The sequence below is a fragment of the Amborella trichopoda genome, chromosome 12 (assembly GCF_054954075.1).
Source record: "Amborella trichopoda isolate Santa Cruz 75 chromosome 12, AtrichopodaSantaCruz75HAP2 v2.0, whole genome shotgun sequence".
In the NCBI taxonomy this organism is placed as follows: domain Eukaryota; kingdom Viridiplantae; phylum Streptophyta; class Magnoliopsida; order Amborellales; family Amborellaceae; genus Amborella; species Amborella trichopoda.
The window spans coordinates 8,125,063-8,150,288 of NC_142347.1; the positions used below are offsets into that span (position 1 = coordinate 8,125,063).

At 38.8% G+C, this 25,226-nt stretch overlaps 1 protein-coding gene across 7 annotated transcripts; it reads right to left on the minus strand.

Moving 5' to 3' along the window:
* Window positions 1–25,226, minus strand: CYP77A5P (cytochrome P450, family 77, subfamily A, polypeptide 5). Of its 7 annotated transcripts, none has more exons than XM_088853380.1 (8): window positions 24,613–25,226; window positions 14,818–14,928; window positions 14,666–14,723; window positions 14,507–14,563; window positions 8,675–9,008; window positions 8,467–8,528; window positions 7,960–8,034; window positions 2,052–2,466 (listed from the first exon to the last, which is right to left on the minus strand). In XM_088853380.1, exons 1-7 carry the CDS (start codon window positions 25,090–25,092, stop codon window positions 7,961–7,963), a joined length of 1,176 nt encoding a protein of 391 aa, XP_088709506.1. In that variant the 5' UTR covers window positions 25,093–25,226; the 3' UTR covers window positions 2,052–2,466; window position 7,960. The 7 variants fall into 7 exon arrangements, with proteins under 7 accessions (XP_020530058.1, XP_088709506.1, XP_011627558.1 ...); XM_088853381.1 differs by lacking the exon at window positions 2,052–2,466 and adding an exon at window positions 6,094–6,446; XM_020674399.2 differs by lacking the exon at window positions 2,052–2,466 and adding an exon at window positions 1–653 and having other exon boundaries at window positions 14,507–14,723.

Consider the following 25,226-nt stretch of genomic DNA (forward strand, 5'->3'; position numbering starts at 1 on the left):
TTTCCTAAACTAACCCATATGCAAATATCATATTAAACTCAGATTTGATGCACATGATGGGTCATGGGTCTTGCAACCATAAGAATTAGCACTTGACCAAAGTTCAAACCCCATTTAACTCACAGTTAATCAACATAGTGCTTCACGTATGGTCTAAAATTACTAATTTGATCCACCCCCTCAACAAGCCATTTTAAGCTTGTTTACTACTGTAAGAATGAAATGAAGTATTACGACCACCACAAATTCTTGAAAACCCATCTATAAAGTAGATTTTAAAATTGCTGACATAGTAATCTCCATAAGGGAATCCACTGTTCCTAACCTCCTTGAGCTGATGAATTAAACGGTTTGATAAAGAGCTGATGAAGCCACCTCTCGTCCAATTTCAACCATTGCCCTGGCTTCCCATATTAACAATGAAAAACCAGATGCCCACTTCTCTTAGAGCAATGCCTGAGCTATGCCAAAGCAATGGCTGAAAACTAACGCCGAATAGCTTTGCATATTACCAGTAATTCATTCCATGTAGGTAGCCTTCACTCTGCTGATACCATTAATGTAGGGGAATGCGCTCAAAGGTCATTAACAATTATTTCAATGCCCTTCAAGCATTGAATGTGAGGCATTCAAGAACTAGAACCATCCACCGCCTCAACATTATAATATATCAATAAAATGTAACAACGCATTAATGTGTTTCCAAGTTAATAAAAAATGAGAATTGTAGAATCATATTATTTTTTTGCAGAACCATAACAAGCAAATCAAGTCATATATAGCCAACCAAACTATCAATAGAGCTACTAATACATCAGCGGTTTATATGTAATCCATATATCAGTAAATCATATATCAGAGAGAGGAAGAAAAAGAGTAATGGGAGACCAACAAATTTTTCAAAGTTGACCTACTTCCTCCCACTAAAACCCACAAATTTTCAAGTTCTCAAACAAGAGAGATAGGGATTAAATCTATAAAATTCAAGTTCTCAAACAAGGGTGAACCCTATAAAATTTGGGGGGTTGTCAATCTGAGAACTTGAACTTTTCAGATTGACTCCCCATCATTTTGCTTATAAAAAACAAATTTAGAAAGAGAGAGAGAGATAGAATGGCGATCAAGCATGGAAAAAAAATGGCTTCAAAGAGATCATAATTTTGAAATGAAAAAACTAGGGATTTCATTCTACAAAGCATAAAGATGTACTGGAAAAATGTTAAAAAAAAAAAAAAGACATACCTAGAAGCCTTGACAGGATGGGGAACATGCATAAGTTTTTCGTCGGAGAGAGAGACGGCAGTGAGAGAGAAGGGAGGGAGTTTTGGGCCCTAGTTTTTTTCGTTAGATAGAGAAAAACAGGAGGGAGCTTTCGGCAAGTGGCTGAGGTTAAAATTTAAAACTTCTCTTGTTTTTTTGGTTATTGTGAAAACAATAGTCAAAAGTGCCCTTCATTTAAGGTTTGTCACAAGAAAATATAAGGGCATCAGGGGTAAAAATGATGTTCACAAGGGATTCTAACGTTAACCTATGTTATTTAGAGAGTTGTTAACTCTAAAAAATCCACACACACACATACACACACACACACACACACACACACACATATATATATATATATATATATATATATATATATATATATATATATATATATATATATATATATATAGTATATTTTATTTATATAATAGATATTTACAATATAATATGTATTATATAATATTTTATATTAATATGTAATATTTAAATAGTACTTAAATAAATACAACTATATATTGCAGGTATATTAAATAATGCATGTATAAAATTAACATATTTATAAAATATATTTGAATTTATTTAAATATATATAATATTTAAATATATATTTATGAAATATATTCAAAATCAAGTTACCAAACATTTGAAATTCATTACACAATGCTTTTTAAATGTGTTAACAAACATGGAGAAAAGAAAGTTTGCAAAAGTTTTTCCTGCAAAGTTTTTACATATGTAAATACTTTTCCTAGGGAAATATTTGCGCTCCAACCAAACATGCTTTAGGGTTAGATCAAACTCCATGCACATCTTAATGTTTATTGATAACAATTGATGCTGATACAAATTACAATAATGCTCTTGAAGCAATTTAATGAAACCCAATGTCCTAAAGTTTATAAAAAAAAAACAAGATACCCCACAATCTGCAGTAAACACTCATACCCACCAAATAATTTAATCTTGAACACTCCCCCTCAAGCTGGAGCATAGATGTCACCCATGCCCAGCTTGGAACAAATTTACTGAGTTTGTTTAGGACCACGAGCCTCGGTGAATATATTAGCCAACTGATCCTTTGACTTCAAGCATGCAGCTGTTATCCGCTTTCTTTGCCACTTTCCCCCCAATAAAATGGCAATCTGCCTCAATATGTTTTGTTCTCCAATGAAAATTTGGATTGCTAGCAATATGGATGGCTACCTGAGTGTCACAAAACATCTTTATTAGCTCAATAACTGAAAATCCTATTTCCTGCATCAAGATTTTCAGCCACAATAGTTCACATGTAGTGTGATCCATTGCTTTATACTTAAGCCTTTGCACGACCTTGCTATCACACTCCCTTTCTTACATTTCCATGTTACCAAATTTCCTCCAACAAATGTACAGTAGCACGTAGTAGATCTTTTGTATGATCGAGTCCTTTCCCAATCAGCATCAGAATAGCTATCAATGCTAAAATAGCTATTCCTCCTGTAGATGAGTCCTCGACCTGGAGACCCCCTTAAGATATCTCAAACTCCTCACCGCTTCCCAATGTGGTGTTTTGAGAGAATGCATACAGTGACCTCACTATACTCATGTCAAAAGCTATATCAGGCTGAGTTATTGTCATAGACCAGTCTACCTACAAGGCATTTGTATCTGCAATAAGTCGGGTAGATAAGCCTAGCTAAAGTTGAAAGGATGGAGGATCTCAAGGATTTGAGACCCATAAGCCTCTTGAATAGCTCCTTAAAAATCCCAACCAGGGGTCTTGGAACCTGTCTAAACGAGCTCTTGAATTGGGTCATCTCACCAAACGAAGGAGTCCTTGTCAAAGAGAAGTAAATCCTTGACTGTGCTTTAGTCATGCACAAGTGCATTGACTCAAATCCCTACGGTGGTGGTCAAGCACAACTTTGAGAAAGCCTATGATCATGTCGACCAGGCTATATACTAGATGAGGTCATGTCAAAAATAGACTTTGGCCCAAAGTGGAGGGATTGGATTAAAAGGTGTATCTTGGACCCTAGTTTTTTGTTCTAATCAATGGAGCCCCTAACGGCTTCTTGCCCTCATCCAGGGGCGTCTGCCAAGGAGAACCCTCATCTCCTTTCCTCTTCGCCTTGGTGGCCGAAGTCTTCATTAGGTCCATAGATAAACTATACCAACAAGGCCTACACGAAGGCTTTAAAGTAGCCAAGGACCACAAATCTCACATCTGCGATATGCTAACAAAGCCCTCATTTTCTGTGGTGCCATCGAGCAACAGATGGACACCTTGAGGAAGTACCTAAATTGCCTTGAGCTTTCCACTGGTCTCAAAGTAAACCTTGCTAAATCCAAAGATTGCCTTTGATCATCAATCCTCCTCAACCCTGATTGGTGCGACATAGACAATCTCCCTTTCAAATACCTTGGTCTCCCCTTATGCACTGCTAAACCTAGTAAGCAATAGTGGGCTCCCATTGTTGGAAAATTTGACCGTAAACTCATGGCATGGAAGGTCAGATTTCTATCTGGAGCCGGCCACATCACTCTTATCAATGCCACTCTGACCTCCCAGTGTTGGATGTACTAATTCAGCATTCCCGCATCCATTGCTCGGCGCTTACAAAAACTTATGAGGGACTACTTATGGTTGGGTGAGGAGGACTGCCACCATATTCACCTGTTATCCTAGAATACTATCACCCAACCCAAACATAAAAGGGTTCTTGGTATTCGATACCTCAAATCGTGCAATCGGTGGCACTTTGCAACTCTACCTAACCATCTATGACAGGCAGCATTGAGGCAGAAATACCATACTGACCTTTGCTTGGCTCCCCTCTTCCCAAACAACCACTAGACAGTCGGGATTTGGCATTGTATTATGACTAGCCTGAGCCACTCTAAGCAAAACATTTTTTTTGTGCCAGGGAGGGGAGGAGGGATACATTCTGGCTTGGCACCTGGATTGGAGACATGACCCCTGCAAACTTGACACCCCACCATAGCAGTGAAACTGGAGGCCACCATAGACCATTCATTTGAAATATGCAATGAGAAACTACAAGACCATGAACCTAGTGAAGGCTTCTAGCAACTCTTATCTTCCCCTTCAGGTCTAGACCGCATAATATGGACTCCAAGGGCTTCGGCTTATTCTCAGCTTCCTCTTTTCACAATATTCTGCAACAACCAACCAACCAACTCTCTTTCTCCCCACTACATGGTTGCTAGAAGAGCATGATTGAGCTCATCATCATCATCATTAAAGCGTTTTTCCAACTAATTGGGGTTGGCTACACAAATCCCGGTCCACTATTCTGCTCTATTAAGGGTCATACTCAGTGAAGCTACAAATCCCCATATTTTTTCTCACTACTTCCCACCACATGCTTTTGGATCAACCCCTTGCCCTTTTTGAGCCTCCCGCTTGAACTAACTTGCACCTCCTAACAGGTGATATATAGGATCTACGTTGCACATGGTTAACCCACCTAAGTTTACTTTCTCTCATTTTATCGTCTATTGGTGCCACACCTAAATTATCCCAAATGTATTCATTTTGAATTCTATCATTTATTGTCTTGCCACTCATCCTTCTCAACATCCTCATCTCAACTATACTCATTCTATGAGTATGTTGTTTCTTGACCGCCTTACATTCTGTCCCATAAAGCAAAGTTGGTCTCACAGCTATCCTATAGAATTTGCCCTTTAGCTTCATTGGAATGCGGCTATCACATTAAACCCTGGTTGTAAATATTCACTTCGTCCACCCAACTTTTATTCTATGCGTGACATCTTCCTCAGTCTCTCTATTTTCCTGGATTATCGACCCAAGATATTGAAAATCCGCTCTTTTTGGTATTTCTTGGCCACCAATCTTAACTACTTCCTCGTCTCTACTCCTATTATTATTAAACTTACATTCCATATACTGTCTTAGTCCGACAAATTTTAAAACCTATAAATTCTAGAGCATTCCTCAAAAATTCAAACTTTGTGTTGACGTCATTTTGGGTCTCACCGATCAAAAAGTGGCTAAGTTTAACGCCACCTAAAATCGAAACCTTCTGCTGGATTGCCATCCTCATGAAGGCTCTCACAGTGGAAATGCTGCAACATAGAGTGCTCCCCATTCCTAATAGGTCCCTAAAGCCTAAACCCTAACATCCCCCACCCCCACCCCCACCCCATATGCAAAATGGCCAAAGACAACAATGCCCACTTGTTTTTGCACTGCAAGGTGGCCATGCTACTATGGACTGAGTTGCTACAAAGTTTTCGGTAGCAATAGGTTACGCCCCAGTCAATTCTTCACCTTTTTCCAAGCCTTCTATTCACCTCCCTTCCCAACAGCAGGCACTTTTTTGTGGCGCGTATCAATGGCTGCAACCATTTGGACCCATTGGACTGAAACAGATGTAAGAATATTTGAGGGTAGGGAGGTCAATCCAAACACCCCAATCGACCGCATCAAAGCCATGGTGATCACTTGGACCCAAAATAACAAAAACTTCAAGGGTATCTCGATTACCAACTTAGTTGGAAAAACTTTTTGGTAGCTAGACCTGCCCGTGTTTCCTGATCCTCTCTTTGGAGACCCCTAGAGGCATAAAGCTTAACTTTGAAGATGCTCCCTAGGCAACCCAGGCCCAGTAGGTTATGGAGGCTTATTCAAAGACCACAATCACAACTCTCTCCACTCATACTTTGGTCACATCTGAGTCCACCACAGCAGAAGAAATTGCACTATGAGAGGGTATCAAGAGATACAACCGTCATTGGGGTGACTCAGAAAATGTTATAGCATGGGCTGAGGTTCCTCCACTTGCCCATGGCACCTTGAGCTCATTTCTTTTTTTTTTATGAAGTTAACTTGTATTATAAAGTTTAAAATTTACATAGTAAGGGTGTTCCGAAGTCACCCACAACTGGGGACTCGGCCAAAAAAAAAATTCAGGCTATCATATTCAAAAGGGGCTTATACAGGTGCCCACATACAAAGATTTACAAAGAGCTATCAAGAAAATAAAAACACAAGCATGAGTAGGGAGATTTAAGATGTGTGCCAATGGTCCCGTGAAAAAAAGAAGGTGGACCCGGCGTGAGTATCTTGACTTTGACTTCTAGCTCCCTCTTTCGCCAACTGATCTACGTAATCGTTGGACGTCCTCCATGTATGCCTCCATGAAACGTCCATAGCCCTGCATATGTGGTGTATCTCGTCAAAAATTGCAATGAGGTGCCAAGGTGGAGGGCTAGTTCTGCTTGCCCAGGAGATGACATTCTTTGAGTCACCTTCCACTATGAGGTGAAGGCCCCCAAGACTGTATTGTTTAAAGGCTAATAAGAGAGCCAAGGCTTCAGCTTGATGTGTGAGTCCTTATGGCCAATGTGTTCCAAAGTGAGAGAAGGATAATGCCTTTGTGGTCTCTAAAAACCCCTCCTACACCTGCTGGGCCCGGATTACCTAAGGAGCATCCATCAAAGTTCAACTTGATGAACCCCTCAGGAGGAGGTTGCCAATTATTTGGCCTTGTAGTAAAGTGCGGTCAAAGGTGAAGGAGATTGTGCCATTGGGGAAGGAAGAAACTTCCTAGAATGCCCACAAAAACCTTGTGGTGCGAGGCCCAGAAAGTTACCAAAGAGATGGTCTTTTGGAAAATAGCTGAAGATTGGAGTTTAGAGCCAAGAAAGATTCTAGAGTTTCTTTCCAGCCAAACAGTCCAAATGGTTGCAGCTACAGTTGCCTTCCACATGATTCTCCCGGCCTTAGGCCAACATGAGTCAAGTTCATAAGAGATGACGGCCTTGACCGAGGGAGGAGTGACCCAGTCTATGCCAAAAAATTTCTGGACTCGACCCCAAATGTCATAGGAGAAGTCACAGAGAATGAAGAGGTGGAAGTTAGTTTCCTCCGCACATTCACATAAAGCACACCTATTAGGAATGGGGATCCCTCTTTTCTGAAGCTTATCCACTGTGAGTGCTTTGTGAGAGAAGGCTAGCCAATTGAAAGTCTGGATTTTAGCTTATCCACTTGAGCTCATTTCTTTCCTCTGAAGGCTTATTTGCATCTCCTTTCAAAACACGTGGCGTGAGGCCAACCCTAGTGCGGATGCTCTCGCAAAAGGAGGGGCTATACAACTTATCAGTGGAACCCATCCAGCAACCTTTTGCGCTCGGTTACCTAGTTTTAGCCTTTTGGATTTTTTCTGCCTTTTAGTTTCATACATGATGTACAGTGTGCTCTTCCTGAGCAACATTTTTTCTATATGATCTCAAAGCAGGCCACATTTTCTGGGCCAGAAAATCACATGTTGAAGTTGTTTGGGTCGTCATTTATTCATACAGTAATACAGATACACTGTCAACACTTCCCACAAAAAAAAGTATGTTCTCTGTTGATTAAAAAAGAAAACAGTCCCTTACTCTTATTCAAAATCAATGTATTCGAGCTGTGTCAGAGCTGTCATTTTCAACTTCTGTCTCCAAATGGATAAAATAACACAATATTTCCAAATAGAAGAATAATCCATGTTAAAAACACAGACGATTCAATTGGGCATTGAAAGTATGGCTTCTTGCCTTTTCAGTGATAAATATAAAAGCATTTTCTCTTCATTATTATCACACACACGTTGAATTTCGTACAATTTCAAATGCATGACATCAATGGAAGAAAAAAACAAATGGAGAGAAGGACAATAGACGCACATCACTCATTGCAGTTCCAATTAAGAAATCCACCCTGGCCTCTAGCATTGTTGAACACATAAACAGCTCCAGAAACTGTTCAAGAAAATGCAAGTACATTAAATTAGTGATAGTTAATCAATATCACTAAACAGCACACAGAATAGCAAACCCACACACTCTCTCTCAGACTCTCACACACACACAACACAAAAACATATATGTACATGCAAGCAAGCCAATACTCATTATTGTTTATGTTAACAGTTTCTCCAAATGTTTGCAGATACATATTTTTGCGTGCACCTATGTTTTTATGCATGCATACGTGTTATGTTTCTTTGCAGGGCTGGACTTTGCAAGTTGTCATCCATCATATTACTGTTCTTGCATAAAGATTTGACTTTGGAGTTCAGACGTCACATGCAATGATGCCCATTAATTGCACTCCACTATGTATAAAGCTACATAATTTGATAACATATGCAACGAAAAATGCCTTGAGAATCAAATCACAAGGGATCATACCCTCATAACCACCTATAACTGGGTCCTCTGAAAGGAGAAGGGGTGTGTCCAGATCAATGAATCTGCAGCAAATCCACCAAATAGATCAGCATACAATCCAATTTAAGACACATGATTTCTTAATCAGAACCAAATAAAGAAAGCGACACATGAAACCTATGCCATCAACAAGATGCTCGAGGTAATTAGAAAAGGTGTTTGAAATTACTTGAAACAGCCAAGACCAGCAGCCAGATGACCAGCAAAGCCCATTGCCAATCTTGTCTCCACCATGCCACCAATCATCAAATCAAGACCGGCTTTTCTTGCAATTTCAATAATCTCAAGAGCCCCCAAGACTCCAACTTTGGCCAGTTTAATGTTGATAACATCAGCAAGCTTGCCATGTATAATTCTTTGAACATCAAATAGTCCCCGACAACTTTCATCAGCCGCAACAGATACCCCATATATATCCCTAGCCACCTGACTAACTTCACGAAGACCATCCCAGTTGTCTCTATGAACTGGTTGTTCAAAGAGAATAGGACTCAACCCCATTTCTGAAAAATGAACATGAGAAAATAATTTATCATTTCAAACATGACCAGGAGATTCCCTACCAAAATGTCAAAGAATCAATCTTTGTTGCATTTAAACATAATATGGCCTTCTAATAGATTAAAATGAAGAGTATATAATAAACATGTAATCGTAACATCAGGTTTATCAAAAATGATGTTAAGATCATCTTTGTAAAATGCTAAAATAATAGTTACTCGAAAAAGGCCCAAAGCATGTATTTGTAATGAAAATGGACATGACCCATCAGCCTGCCTTGGATATCAATACATCTTACTTGGGAGAGGACAGTAGAAAATTTACCATTTTATCTACCCTTCCCCAAACTGAAATGCTTTATCAGATAAAAGATGATGTTTCAAAGATAATGTTTTTCCAAAAACAAGATATTTCATAGTAATTTTTTTAAAAAGGAAAAATACTATTGGTCCTTCAAACACATATACTTCACAAAATGGAAAATTCAGATAGCTCATTATCGTATAACAGATAATAAAATAGAGATAAAATAAATAACACATTTTCAAAGACCAATATATGCCAAACAATTTATCATTTAAATGACCACTGAAAGTATCAGTGATCAGACCACAAATATAATTATCCCAAACCGAAATTATCTAATCCTTTATATTCTAAAACCATCTCTATTTCTAAAGAAAGTCGATTAAGGAGAGGGGTACAGCAGGGGAGTGATAGAAAATTTTCTACGTCCACCTCCACCACCCTTGAAAAGAAAAACACCACCAAGGAAAATTCAGGTGCTAGAGTTACCTTTTCCTTAAAAACTACATCAGAGCCTTTTCCCAGCTATTTCGGGTCACTACATGAATCCTGGTCAGTCATTCTACTTTATCAAGGGCCATAGCCGCGCTGCCATACCCTCAATGAGGTCATAAGTCCCCGTATCTTTTCTCACTACTTCCAACCATGTCTTTTTGGGCCTATCCCTTACCCTTTTTTAGCCTTCCACTTGAACCAACTTGCACATCCTAACAGGTGCTCTATTGGGTCTCTATTGCACATAGTCAGACCACCAAAGTCTACTTTTCTCTCATCGTATAGCCTATTGGAGCTACACATAAGTTCTTTTGAATGAATTCATTTTGAATTCTATTCCTTCTGGTCTTGCCACTCATCCATCGCAACATCTTCATCTTACCTATAGTCAACATATGCGTAAGTTGTTTCTTGACTGCCCAACATTCCTTCCATAAAGAGAACCTGGTCTCACAGTTGTTCTATAGAACTTCCCCTTCAGCTTCATTAGTATACAACGATCACATAAAGTTCCAATTGCACATCTCCATTCACCACCCAGCTCTAATTGTGCGCGCGACATCTTCTTAATCTCTCCATTTTCCTGGATTACTGACCCAAGATATCGAAAGTACGTCTTTTTGATATTTCTTGACGGTCAATCTCAACTACTTCCTCGCTTCTACTCCTATTATTTCTAAATTTTCATTCCATACACTCTATCTTAGTCTAGCTAATTTTAAAACCTTTAGATTCTAGAAGATTCCTCCAAAGTTTTAACTTTGTGTTGATATCATTTCGAGTCTCATCGATCAAAACTATGTCATCCACGAACAACATAAACCACGGTACCTCATCATGTAAGTGCCTAGTTAAGTTGTCCATAATTAACTTGAAGAGATAAAACGATTATCAATAAAAACTCACTCGTCTCTCCACTAATTGTTCGCACCATTGCAGGGAAAATCACCCGGTTAGATTGGAACTGGCCACTTGCCGGTTCTGGTTTCGACCGGTTTTGGTGACTAGACAGGTATTTTTAAAAAAATTATATAAAATCCCAAACAATAAGGATTTTATTTGTAATGCATTTTTTAATGTTTTTCATCATTATGGCAAAGATTGGAAATTATTTTGGCTATCAATAATTATTTTTATATTTTTTCATCTTTTTGGAAAATTTTCCAAAATACCCTTGGGCACAAATCGATTCTTTAAAATCCATTTTTTCATTAATTTTCAACTTCATTTGGATGTGGTTTGTTTAATCATTCTTTAAATATACTTTCCATATTTTATTAGATTTTTTGGTATTTTTTATTTTTTTAACACTATTTTGACTGCCTGGGACGTGCCCAATTAGAACGATTAAACCGGCTGGTTTACAGGTTAAGCTAGTTGAACCGCTTCCGGGCCCATGTCCGTTTAACCGTTCCGGTTTGATTTTTTCTACATTGGTTCGCACACTAGCTAGCACTTCCTCGCATATATCTCTCACTAAGTCGATATAGTATCTAGAAACTCCTTTCTTTTCCAACACCACTAAATTAAGTCTTGAGGTACTCTATCATAAGCTTTCTCTATATCAATAAAGACCACGTGGAGATCTTTTCCCTTCGCCCTAAACTTCTCAATCAATTTTCTAAGTAGGAAAATAGCCTCAATTGTTGACCTCCCTAGCATAAAATTGAATTAGTTTTCCGATACACTAGTTTCATGCCTTAGTCATTGCTCAATCACTCTCTTTCAAAACTTCATAGTGTGGCTCATAAGTTTGAACTCTCAATAGTTCGCATAATTCAGTACGTCTCTTTTGTTCTTGTAAATAGGCACCACAGTACTTTTCCTCCATTCGTCTGCTATTTTCTTTGTTCTTAACACTTTGTCGAACAGCTTGGTCCAGTCAATGCCGATCTCCCCCATGCACTTCCAAACGTCTATCGGGATACCATCTGGCCCCTCCTCTTTAAAGCTTCTTTCACTTCTGATGTCCTAATCATACAAATATATTTTACCTCCGCAATCATCCTTCTACCGCTATGTTCCCATTGTGTTTGTCATTTAAAAATTTATGAAAAATAAACAGTCAACCATTTCATCCTTCACCAATACCCTTTAATTCTCACTCTTAATGCATTTAATATCCTCTACGTCACTACACTTTTCTCTTTCATTTTTGCTAATTTGAATACATCTTTTACGCCTTTTCTTGTTCCCAATTTACCGTATAAATTATCATATGCCTTAAGTTTAGCCTCACTATTTGTTTAGCATTTTTCTCGACATTTTTACATTTTTTTAAGTTTTAATCATTTCTATTACATTGAGAAGCCTTCTGAACCTTATCACTCCACCACCAAGTTTTCTTATCGGAATTTCTTTTCCCTCTAGTTTCTCCTAAACTTCTTTTGCCACACTTTAATACAATCAGTCATCTCATTCCACATAACATCGACCTCATGTTCAGAGTTTCATTTCTTGTTTTAACAAATTTATCCCTAAATAAGTTTATCTTCCCATTCTTTAGATTCTACCACCTAGTTCTTGGACACCTATTAATTTCACCCCTTTTCTTCCATCTCTTTATGCAAAATGTCCATAACTACGAGCCTATGTTGCGTTGTCAAACTCTCTCCAAGGATAATCTTACAGTTCTTACATGAGGCCAATCCACCTTTCTTAACTAAGAAGAAGTCTATATGGCTTTTATATGATCCAAGTTTATAGGCTATTAAATGTTCATCTCACTTTTTAAAGTGTTTGCTATTGCTAAGTCGCAAAATCTAGAATGGCCTCACCCACCTCATTTTTTTCACCAAATCCATATCCCCATGTACCTCTTCATATCCTCTACTATCTTTCCCTACATAACCATCTAAATCCCCTCCTAAAAAAGTCCTCTCTCCATTTGGTATGTCTTGGACTAGTCCATCCATGTCTTCCCAGAATTGTCTCTTAATTCTACCCTCTAATCTTGCTTGTTGTGCATAAGCACTAATTATGTTAATTATCTCCTCCCTTAATATACGTTTAATTAATAGGGGTCTATCATCTACTCTCTTGATATTAACTATTTTTTTTTTTAAATCATTGTCGACTATTAAGCCTACACCATTTCATTTTATTATCCTTTCCTATATACAAAGTTCATACTCATCTATTTCCTTAGTTTTTTCCCCTTTCCACTTAGTTTCCTATAGACAAGCTAAGTTTACTCTCATTCGTCTCAATGTATCCACTAACTCTTTATTCTTAACTGTAAATGTTCTTACTTTACTAGACAAAGCCTAATATCTTGGATTAGCTTCTTAACCCACGCTTGTCCAAAATGTCACGCAAACCCTTGCTTATTTTTCACCACAATCGGGGAGCACTGCAGTGTGTCACTTATGGGGAACGCCCTAGCACAAGAAGATAACGTAATTCTATAATATATATATATATAATGAACAATATTTTTGCCCATAGGCTCGACGCCGTCCAATTTTTTCGAATGATATGGATTAAAGACCGTCATGGACGTAGCATGTCTGTGGTGGTCTGTCAAAGATGTAGCATATCTGTGGCGGGATTTTTTTCACGCAAATTTGACGCAAAAAATATACGGTGACCGTCACGGCCCCCGTAGATCCGCGGCAGTTTTTAGGCAAAACCATCACCGTGACGAGGCCGAAACACTGTAGCAATTCGTTTATAGCTCATATATATATATATATATATATATGAGAAAAGATGGGATTAGCCCACTAGCTCATATGAACATATGAGCCCAACGTCCCAAATTGAATCTGGGCTGATCTGATGATCACGGATGTCCGGTAGTGTTTGAATTTTAGTTTGTTTTCTACAAATCCAAATCACTTGAAAATTTAAGCATGTGTTCATCAAAAATAGGTGAATCTTTGAAAAATATTAAAAAAATATTTTACATGAAATAAATTGACCAAAATACCGCTAAAAAGTTTTGAGGGGTATTTTAGTCATTTTGTTTTGAGCGAATAATTTTTTTTTCTATTTTTATTAGGTGTGCCTTGATGAGAAGAATACACACCTAAAATTTCAAGTTATTTGGATCTGTAGAAAATAAAATAAAATTTAAGCACTACCGGACATCCGTGATCGTCAGATCGACCCAGATTCAATCTGGGCGTTTGGGCTCATATGTTCATATGAGCTAGTGGGCTAATCCCATATTTTCCCTATATATATATATATATATATATATATATATATATATATATATATATATATATATATATATATATATATATAGGGTCCATAGAGAATAATGTGGCTGGACAACTATATGTATAGATATAGCTAGGGTCCACAAAGGCCAGTGTTGCTGGACAACCTTCTTCATCCAATCACTCATTCTCTTTCCTCTTCTTCTTCATAGTGTAACATTTGCACAAGTAAAAGTTTGAAAAGCACTAAAAATTACAATTTATTGAGAAATATACTATTTTTTTCACAATATGGCGATCTCGTTTCGACCATGAAATACCGTCTACTTTCACCATAATATAGCTTGTTTGGCAGGCTTCTGCAGTACCTCTCAGTTATCAATGTCATCTATGCCCAGCCAAATGGACACTGAGCAATCTTATCACAATGAAAGTTCTACAGAAACCCAGAATGCAAGAATTCTAGATTGTGGCTATCCTGATCGTGCATGCAAGCAGACCCTAAACTAATTCGCGTCAATAGTTACACATACCATGTAGTACCTTCAGAACTTCAATAGCTTCGGCAGCAGTGTATCCTTCATTTGCATCTAATATAAATGAACATTTTGGATGAGCAGCCTTAATGGCTCCAAGAACTTCTATATCGGCATTCAAATTTTTCCCTACTTTAAGTTTTAGAGTCTTGAAACCTTGATGGAAATACTTTTCTGCAAGCTTTGCAGCTTCTAGTGGCGGTAAAATTGGAATCTGCACATATGAGGTAGTCGTCAGAATCCCAAAATGAAACGGAAAAAACTAACTGACTGAAACACCAATGGAGTTTTAAAGATAGATACCGAACTGTAATGTCAGTAGTTATGGATTTAGACACCCCACCAAACAACCTCCAGAGAGGTACGCGAATGCTGTTGGCAACTGCATCGATCAAAGCCATCTCCACTCCAGCCCTCACCTTAGAAAACAAGTATTTTGATCCCAGTATAAGTTTTAAAGTCAAAATGCTACAAAAACAAGCACGTCTCGCATGCCCTATTCCTTCATATAAGTATGACATGCAATTTATCTTTTTAGTTGTGACAAATGCAATTGGGAACTACAGAAAATGGTAAGAAAGATGGCAGGCATCACTATGCAAACATATATAGAGAATAGCAGTGATTTGGATTTCCCATGTCTAGATACAGCGAAGAAAATAAGTTTGACACTTTCTTTTCAAATCTCAAAAGAAGAATAAATTTTTCCCATAACATTAGGCATATTGAATTTGTTTGTACATAACACCAGTAAGGTGTTAAGTTCTTATACTACTTTTGGTAATCAATGCGAAATTTTGATTTTTAAGTTCTCCTTTCATGGAGTCTAGTCCCCAATATCACTATAGTCTTCGACAGATCTAGAAGACTGGGAGCATTCACGCTAATTCCCATCTTGTAATATCTAAGTTGTGAATTAAGGCAAGATATTGTAGATTAGCAACCTCCTTTACAATCAAATCTCAAAGTGTTTCACATACAAACTTAGTTTTCTCATGCTTCTCTAGGACATGCTACTGTCAGCCCCAAGTCCCCAACCATGCTTCCTTATTCCCCTACTCATTTATATATTTGTAGTTCAGTATATATTTATAGTCTGTAATCTGATTTTTTTGTAAATATATCATGGTGTTAAACAATCCTAAAGTAGGGTTAGTGAAATCAAAGATTCTCTAGCAATCTTATTGATCTCATCTCTAGGACTATCTTAAGAAAAATCACATAGGCACTGGGTGAAATTTTCATTTTGATCTCAGTATCAAGATCAATCATTACTAGAAACAGTAAGAAATTTTAGATATTTTGATTTTGCTTAAGCACAAGCTTCGCAAACAGCAAGGATATGCTATAAAGCCTTTATCCATTAGATAAATAACATATATTGACCAAGAATTATAACATAAAGCACATTGCATGGTTAGAGTGACTGTCGAATTAGATTACTCAACGTCATATTCATGATTTTGATTTTGACGGAAAATATAAAGAAATTAAACATACCTTGGTTAAACCACTAGCCACTTCATGTCTTTTCACTAATGGTTGATAACATACTAATAAGAAAAAAATAGAAGCAAATATTTTCCTAATGAAGTTAAGGCACTCTTACAAAAGCAAAGATTTCTCACAAGCAACAAATGCCAGATGTGTCTGATCTTTGAATCCTAAGTAAGGTCCCCAACTCCATTTATATTTTTTTGATCCAGGCCCCCGTACATCTTTTAGCTACCAAAGTCACAATGCAGCACTCATAACTCCCCTAAGGGTGGCCAAATATACTTATGAAAACATTCTGCTACATTCTTATTTTTGTTAATTGCTACTATTTTCTTAACCACGGCAGAGAGGGAAGATAATATCTTATGTATGGATCCAATCTAATCCTCCAAACAAGCTACATCCGCATCCAAACCAACCTATAAGAAACACAACAGCATCAGATCTCCAGTGAAATGGACAATTCTCCTAAATACATATGCTAGCCACTGCAATGGGAACCTTCTCTCTTGCCCCTCAAATAACATTCGATGAAGCCCTTTCCATTATTGGAGGTGTAAGAAATCATAAACATCTAAGCCCACTGAAGGCCCAATCCTCTGCTGCCATTGAGAAACTTTGAAGAAATGAGAATGAAAAATGCAAAGATTTGTTTATCTTTATCCTTAGCATACGTTATTCCTTTCGGGAGCAACTCACCCATCATATGAGCCCAGGGCAATAACCCTCTGTAGACATCTATGTGAAATACAGAGGCTGCAGATGCATATATAATTATTGGGATCCATCCTACTAAATCTCACGTACGATATATACAAACAATCCATCCTGGATGCCTATTCCCATTTAACCATAGGTTTTTATTTAGATCATTCCAAGAATTTGGGAGGTTTTCAATAATTTCATGATTTGTTGGTTCCACTTATGGATCCACCGTAACCAGAGAATAGATAAGCTATTACACCCATGTTATCAAGGTACTCAAGCACTGATTAATTCTCTCTCATTTTCTTCATGTTGTATCTCGTATATAACCCACATTGCATCACATAATTCCATCAATTTCTCTTTTTCCTATTGCATTCCTTTAAAACCAAAGCATTTACATAGGGTTCAAATACTTTATGATACCTATCACTCAAGCAATTAAGCAATGCACCTTTACAAGTAAAAAGTATCACTGTTCTACTTTGTGTACTTCTCTCCCTACATGTACAGTTATCATTAGGTTCAGTCGGGGTATCTCCTTGAATCACATAAAGCAATTGCATGGTATGCAACAAGAAAAATAGCTTATTCTTTTAAGAGTAGAAGTTAAACCCATCAAGCTTATAGATTTTAACTAAATCTGCAGGCCCACTCTTTGTCATGTCATATGAACACAGTTAGAAACGCTTGGGCACCAATTGTTGAATATGAGCAAGACAATGGAAGGAGGTGCACACGCAGATTGAGCATAAACCCCAATTTCAAGCATAAAGCAACCAAATAATCATGTACACGAATATTATCAATTACCATACATACTCTACTATGGCCTTTCCCCAAACTACATTTTCAAATAGGCCAGCTCAACTTACACCATTTTTCCCCCCCAAGCCACACAACACAAATAGCATGAAAATAAAAGGGAACGAGTTCACTAAAGAACCACACCAAGCACCCAAAAGGATGCCAAGGTGGCGTGCACAAGCAATGGTTGATGAGCTCGCCGTAAGGGTTTTAGCAGGCTCCTCTTAAACTGTATCAAACACTTGTTCTACGCAATAGGCTAGAGAGAGAAAATGACAATAAATCATGTGGCAAAGATGGGTACTTCCGTGCTTGCATCAGGTTGCTCTTGCAACATCTAGGGTACAACCATTGTAGCAAACCACCTCAAAAAATAGTGAGTCAGTTGCTTACTTGAGAGAGAAAAAGAGTGCAGTTAATGATGCGCAAAGTGCATCAAGTGGTATCAAAGCAGGCTAGATAGTGCCGGCTTAGAGATCCGATAGTTGCACGAGTTCCTTGAGAACCAAGTTGTGCAATCGATGGTAGGTTTGACTCAAAGGTCAGATCAACTGATGGATCTTGTGATTCATTGAGCTGCAAACCCTGAAGGCATGTTGGTCGAGTATGATCTGAATGAGATTGCACCAACTACCTGACACGTCACGCATATTTTCTAGAAGCTTAAGAGGAGGACCTGTTTGTAGGTGTTCTTCTAGATTGCAAGATTCAAGCACCACTTGTTGACATAATTGGTAAGCCTATATATGATAAAGTCATAGTTACAGGGATCTCCTACTTTGGTGGGCGATCCCTTCTAGGATCTCTATTTTGTTGCTCCCAGAACGAATTTCTCAAGGATCTCAACTCTTCAATTTTAGGATCTCAACCCCCATTATTGGGGATCTCGATTCCTGCTGTTAGGGATCTCGATCCCAACCTTAAAGACCAAGACAATAACCAAACTAATGATTTTCTTCATTTATATCCAGCTAGCAATACAACTATACTTCTAATATAGTTGCATTGCTGCTTGCTATAAATAAGGAGATCCCTACTATAAAGAGTAAATATAATCCTAAATTATCATGTACTTAAGGTTGGTAGCAATATCCCCAAAAAGTGTCAGGGTGCTTGAGGCACACTTTGCATTTCACATGCTCGCATCAAGACAAAGGCGCATGTACCCCATGCATGGGTGCAGGTTTGGGCTCGCGGCTCCTATCATTTTACAAGTCGTGACACTTATCATTCTTTCCAAGTCACATCAGACTGTGTATGTGGCAGCGCAATAATTATTTTTTGTCTGTTGGATGGTGCGCACTGGTTGAGACAGTTTACAGCTATTGGATAAGTAATTTTTTGTTTTTTGTTTTTTTTAAACCATTAATTGACAGTCACACTGCCTAGTGATCAGTCACAACTCTGAACTTGAAACGCCACTTTCCTATTCTATAAATAGGGGTCTGATTTCCCCATTTAGGACACAGTTTTTATACCCATATTTCTCTCTCTTACTACTTTCTCTTCCTAGAAATCCAGGTGCTTTATTCTATTGCAATGAATAGACGAGATTACATAGAGACCTTCAATTTTCACATATCCCAAGTTGTGTGATACGACCTTTTGCACACTTATTAAATCATTAGGGGGCAAATATAGTATTGAGACCGCCTCCACATGCCTTAAAATAGGAGGGCCCATCCTTTATTATTTTAGAAGCCTCCACCATCTAATTTTATAGCACCCGTTTCACCCAGAACCTTATTCTCAACAGGTCGGATTGACCCGCCTAGTTAGCTGCCGACCCAACCCTATTGCACCCCTATTTAGCTTTAGTCATTTAAAAAACATATAATCTAATGAATAAAATTTAAAAACAATTCTAAAACCATAGAGAAATCCCTTAAAGCAACACACTCCGACATACCATTCTTTCAAATTTGCCTTTAAGATGTCGTTGTCAACTGCCAATGGGCTAAAACATATAATGAGGGATTTCCTTTGATCAAGGACTAGAAGGGACAAAAGGTTCCATCTTATTAAGAGGGGAAAAATGTGTAAATCGAAAAGAGATGGGGGTCTTGGTATCAGATATCTAAAGGACATGAACAATGCCCCGCTTAGAAAATGGTGGTGCAGATTTGCTGCTCAAGAACTCTCTTTAAAGGATGTTCATTGGTCATAGCTTTCGGGTAGGATCTTCGAGCTGATTTCCAGAAGATGGAACCAATTCAAGATCCTCAAGAGCATGGAAATGTATTTCTTTGGTCCTTCCACTGTTTTGGTTCATATTGCTTTTCAACAAAATTAGGGCATCGAGTCCGCTTTTGGAATGATCGAAGAATTGGAGATAGAGAGAAGGAAACCTTGCTGCCCAACCTCTACTTGTGGCCTCCGATCAAGTTCGCTGCATTTCGCAATCTTACAAAATATTGGAACACTCACTATTAGGGCTCGAAGATTTCGCAGGGACCTGACTAACCAAGCATAGTTCAAAAAGTCGGCCGTCCAGTGGGCCTCACGACCCAAAACTAGGCCTTTGGGAACCAAGGTGGGGCAATGACCCTGGGCGGCCGACTAGTCGCCTAGGGCACCACAAGGGCTGGCACTCAACACCCCATGTCTGGGCACCTGCCCAGAGCCCTTTCGGCAAAGGCTAAAATTGCAAGTGCCAAAAGGTCAAAAATCCCCCCTTTAAAAGTGGGGAAATAGTATTTCGGGGGCCAGGGCACCACCTGGGCTGGCACTCAACACACAACGATTGGGCGCCCGCTCAGAGCCCTTTTGGCAAAGGTGAAAATTGCCCATGCCAAAAGGGCAAAAAATGTAATTTCCCTTTTAAAACTGGGGAATAGTATTTGGGGGGCATTTTGGAGCCCCCAAAACTTAGAGATTCTATTTGTTCCCTAAAAACTACTTTTTTAGCTCAAAATCGAATTTCTTTTTTTTTTTTTGAGAATGTTAACCTAATCGAATTTGAATTTAAAGTCAAAGTTTTCGATTTCGAAAGCATTCAACCTTGAACTTTCTAAAGATTAAAGTGGTTGCAAATGAGAGCTTTTGGCAACTGGAAGTGATCGATTCAAGGCTACTTCCATTGATTTTTGAAAGGTTAGTAGATGTAATTGTTTATATTTTAGGCTTCATATTATGCTTTTTAACATTATCTTGTGTTTAATTTTGAAGTTTGGCCTTACATTGATGAAACTTCATGATTGCTTTTTTTTTTCTTTTAAGGGTTTGCTTTTTTTGTGATTATAAATATTTTAGGCTATGTTTGGCAATGTTTCTAATTTATAATGCAAATTTGAAAATTTATATTATATTTTTGGGTATGTTTGGCTTTGTTTCTAATTTGTAATGCAAATTTAAAAATATTACTCTATATTTGACTGTCTCTAATTTTTAATGCAAAAATGAAAATTTACAGTATATCCCCCCCCCCCCTCAAAACCTTTTACACAGTGGCCGCCCAAGCTAGCTGCCTCAGCGGTTGGGACCCTTGACCGCATTAGCAGCACCCCCATCTTCTTGAACTTTTTCTTCTTTTTTTTTGAGAATGTTAACCTTGTCTTCTTAAACATTGTGACCAAGAAATTGCTGAACTTGAAGAAGACTTAGTAGCGATCTGAAGCCATAGTTGTTGGGAGCAGGATCGAGATCAGGATTGGGACGGGGGGATAATGAAAGGCTAGAAGATCCCTATGGTCAGGAGCGTCGCCCATCGAATGCATATGTTAGGGAATTCGATTCCATCCTTTGGGGATTTTGCTCCAACCTTAAAGAGTATATATAGTCCAGGACTATATATACTCTTTAAAGTAGAGATCTATTTATTTATAGCTAGTAAATAATACAACTACAATAAAAGTATATGTGCGTTACTAGCTGGCTATAGATTAAAAAATCATTCAATTTGGTCTTTAAGATGGGGATTGAGATTCCTAACAATGGGATCAAGATCCCCAACAATGGGGATCGAGATCCCAAAATTAAAAAATACAAGATCCCTTTCCTAAAGCTCAAAAGCGAATTACGAAGAGGGATCGCCAAAGGTGGAAACAATTCAAGATCCTCAAGGGCATGGAAATATATTTTTTGGGTCTTACCACTATTTTAGTTCATATTAGCTTTTCAACTAAATCAGGGAATCGAGTCTGCTTTGGTAAGATCAATGGATTGGAGATAGAAAGCAGGAAACGTTGCAGCCCAACATGTATGTTGTGGCCTCGATGAAGAGTGTCGCATTTTGAAATCTAACAAAATATTGGGGTGCGCACTATTTGGGCTCCAAGACTTTACAAGGAGCCAACTGACAAAGAAATAATCAAACTCAAAGAATTACTAGCCATCCTCAACTTCCATTTCATATCTAGACAGGCCGAGATCGTTTTGGTTTTGGAGCTCGTGAAACTTGGCAATTCTTGGTCATCCTTGTATAACCATATCAAACCAAGCTTACCAATCCTTGCCCTAGCCAGCAAAGCGTGGTTCTTCCCAGCACCCCCCCCCCCCCCCCCCCCCCAAAAAAAAAAAAAAAAACACCTATGCTGGCTAATCATCGATAATAGGACCCTAACTTTGGACTTGCTTCAAAGAAAAAGATTTCATCTAGTCAATCAATGAATCGTGTGCAAAAAGCGGGACGAGTCGACTGACCACCTTCTTTTATAGTGCGATTGGGCCTCCTAGTTATGGTGATTCCTTCTGAAGGCTATTTGACATCAAATGGGTCTTCCCCGAGAGCATCAAGCAACTATGCAATCTATACTTCTCAACCTCCTCACAGCCTCAGGTACTCTATAACGGAAAGCTTCAATTGTGGCCTTGAAATGGACCACCAAGACAGAATGAAATAAGTAAATTTTCGACGGTTGGAAGTCAAAGCTTCAAGTGGTGAAAGAAAGACTCATTGCAATAGTGATTGGGTGGGTACACTTCGAAAGGATTTTAGTTCATTCTCCACCTTGGATTTCTTGCAAAATTGGCTGACATTTTCCAGGCCAACCGCCACAGGAACCCTAGGTCTTGCCACCACAGCCAGGTACAATCAAACTCAACTTTGATGGGTGCTCCTTCGCTAACCCAGGAAGACCTGAGATGGGGGTGCTTTCAGGGACAGTACATCTTCTATCCTGTTATCCTTCTTAGGCCCAGTCGGCAACACTACAGCTACAGTTGTGGAGGCTAGGTCTCTCCTAGAGAGGCTCATGTTGTTTGACTTCTCTTGGGTTTCTCTTTGGAAGTGGGGGGTGATTCTAAGAATGTCATTGATTGAGCTAAAGTGGCTTACCCTTGTCCATGGGCCCTTAACCATGTTTTTGAAGAAATGGCCCTACTGTGTAGGCCATTGCATATTGTTTTTTTGACATACATGGAGAGAGGCAAATGCTTTACCTGACTGCTTGCTAAGGAAGGGGCTGTGCTCCCATGGTCATCTCTCTCCCAGCCATCACTCTAGAAAATGCCTCGACTCAACATCATTCTCAAACCCCTCTCCTCCTGCCCTAGTTTGAATCATAACAATGTAAGCAAGGCCGTCAGCCATTGTGGTAGCGACCACATCTTGTGAGGGGGACGAAAATAATGTTCATTGTTTCTATATTTAACAGTATACTAGTTGAGTTTCCTCAAAGAAAAAGATACCCCTTAATGTCTAACAAAGAAATCCAATAAATTCAATCCTTCATAACAACACAAACCAATCCTCACCCCTCTCACCCACACCACCAGCCCCCTGCCAGCCAAAAAAAAAAACTGCAAAAACACATGTGAGAGGGCATCAGCCACACACAAAATAATTAAATTAAACCAATAACATATAAACATAAATTATAGTGAGTAACAAGATGATCAGCCATCTCCTAATCCACCTTGTCATCAAACAATAATAAGGGAACCAGAACTCCCTGATGTCAAAGATGTTAGACATGAGAATCTTGTAACTACTTAATTACCCAAACATTCAAAAAAAAAAAAATTTAACCAATGCACCAATCTAGTTAGACAAACATGAACCACCCGTCTCCACACATCTACCCACGCCATTTCTAGGGATGCTAGCAACAAGGTTCAACAAAACTTTAAAATTGCCTCCTCCCACAAATCCCAGCTACGAATCCCACCTAAAACCAAAATGCTGCACCACTCTACCAACTTCCCTTTCAAACCAATCAACAGCCCAAGCCTACATATCCACCAATATCAAAATATGCCTATCCTGTCAAAACACCCAGAACTATTCCCCAATCCCTCTCTAAACTTAATCCTCCTCTTAATCCTATTTTAAACCCAGCAAATACCTCTGCTTACCAGAAACAAAAACAAAACATTTCCACCAACTCCTGAACCACTCCACCCCCCACCCCCACCCCCTTCCCCTCCCACCCAACCCAAAACAAAGAAAAAACATAAATTTACCCCAAAAATTGTCCTATGAAGAAATTGCTCCTGCAAAGGTCTAGGACGACCTTCCTAGACTTGCTATTCACCATCAGCCCCGGGATTCCAATTCTGCCATATTCCTTCGCTTTGCACACATCCTCCTATGTAAACAGGTGAGTTTAGATCCCTTACCCATTAGTTGGAATCAAGCTTTCATACACCCATTTTATCCTTCATATTACTGAAAAGCATCAAGCACAGTCCGAAAGAAATCCACTCTTCATTCCCTAAATAACATTAGAAAAACCAGGTTGCCATGAAAAACGGCCCAACCCAGAAGCCAAATGGTTGAAATTCAAGCTTTACAAACCAACTTGTTAGAACTAAAGCTTTTATTCACCCATGCTATCTTTTTACATCGCTGAACACAATCAAGCACAAGGATAAAGAAAAGCACTCTTCTTTCCTGATTACCATATGGCAAATAGAAGTTGCTAAAAAAGCCCAAGCCAGGAACTAAATAGTTAGAATTCAAGGTTCCCCATACCCATTCTATCTTTTCACATCTATGAAATAAGCAAGCATAGGTAGAACTTAGACACTACCGCAGCATTGAACTGAGGAAAACATCCCAACCTAGAAGCCAAATGCCCACAAATTCAAACTAATACACAACAGTTCTATATTTCCACATCAGTAAAAACAGTCAAGAAGTGCTATTTACTTACAGAGGCAAAGGCATGACCGGGAACTATCTCCACAATCTCTTCGAGAAGCAATTTAAGTGCCTTGGGTTTGCTCCTCTTTATAAAAGAGCAAACATCCATCGCTTTCTCCAAAGCAGAAGCCTGGTCTTCTGCAGTGACAAACGGAAGAATTGGGGACTCACCCCAACCGACACTTCCATTGCTCAATTCGACACGAATTGCAACGTTCTTGACAACATCAAGCCTCGACGAAGCTATGGTGAAAGGGGCGACGAGTGGAACGTTTAATGGCCTCCCTTCTGCTCGAGAAACATCGACTGTGAAGGTTTCAGTGAGGCTCTGAAACCCAAAGCTCCCGACTGTTGCAGTCATGGAGCCTCTGCAACTGAATTTGAGACATGGTGCTTGGCTAAGAAAGGGCCTTTTGGGCCTCAGTAAAGAGGACCCAGATGACAAAAACGAGGGAGTCGTCAATGGATGGAGAAACCCTACCAGGGACATGACTCCGATTGGTCCTTTAAGTTATCAGTGGAGAGAAAGCGGGCATTTTTTATGGAGAGAGCAAGGTATTCGTGTTTTTGTCTCTTGACATTAAAAAACTCGCCAAGGAGATGGTAGAAGCCCCCAAATCTGAA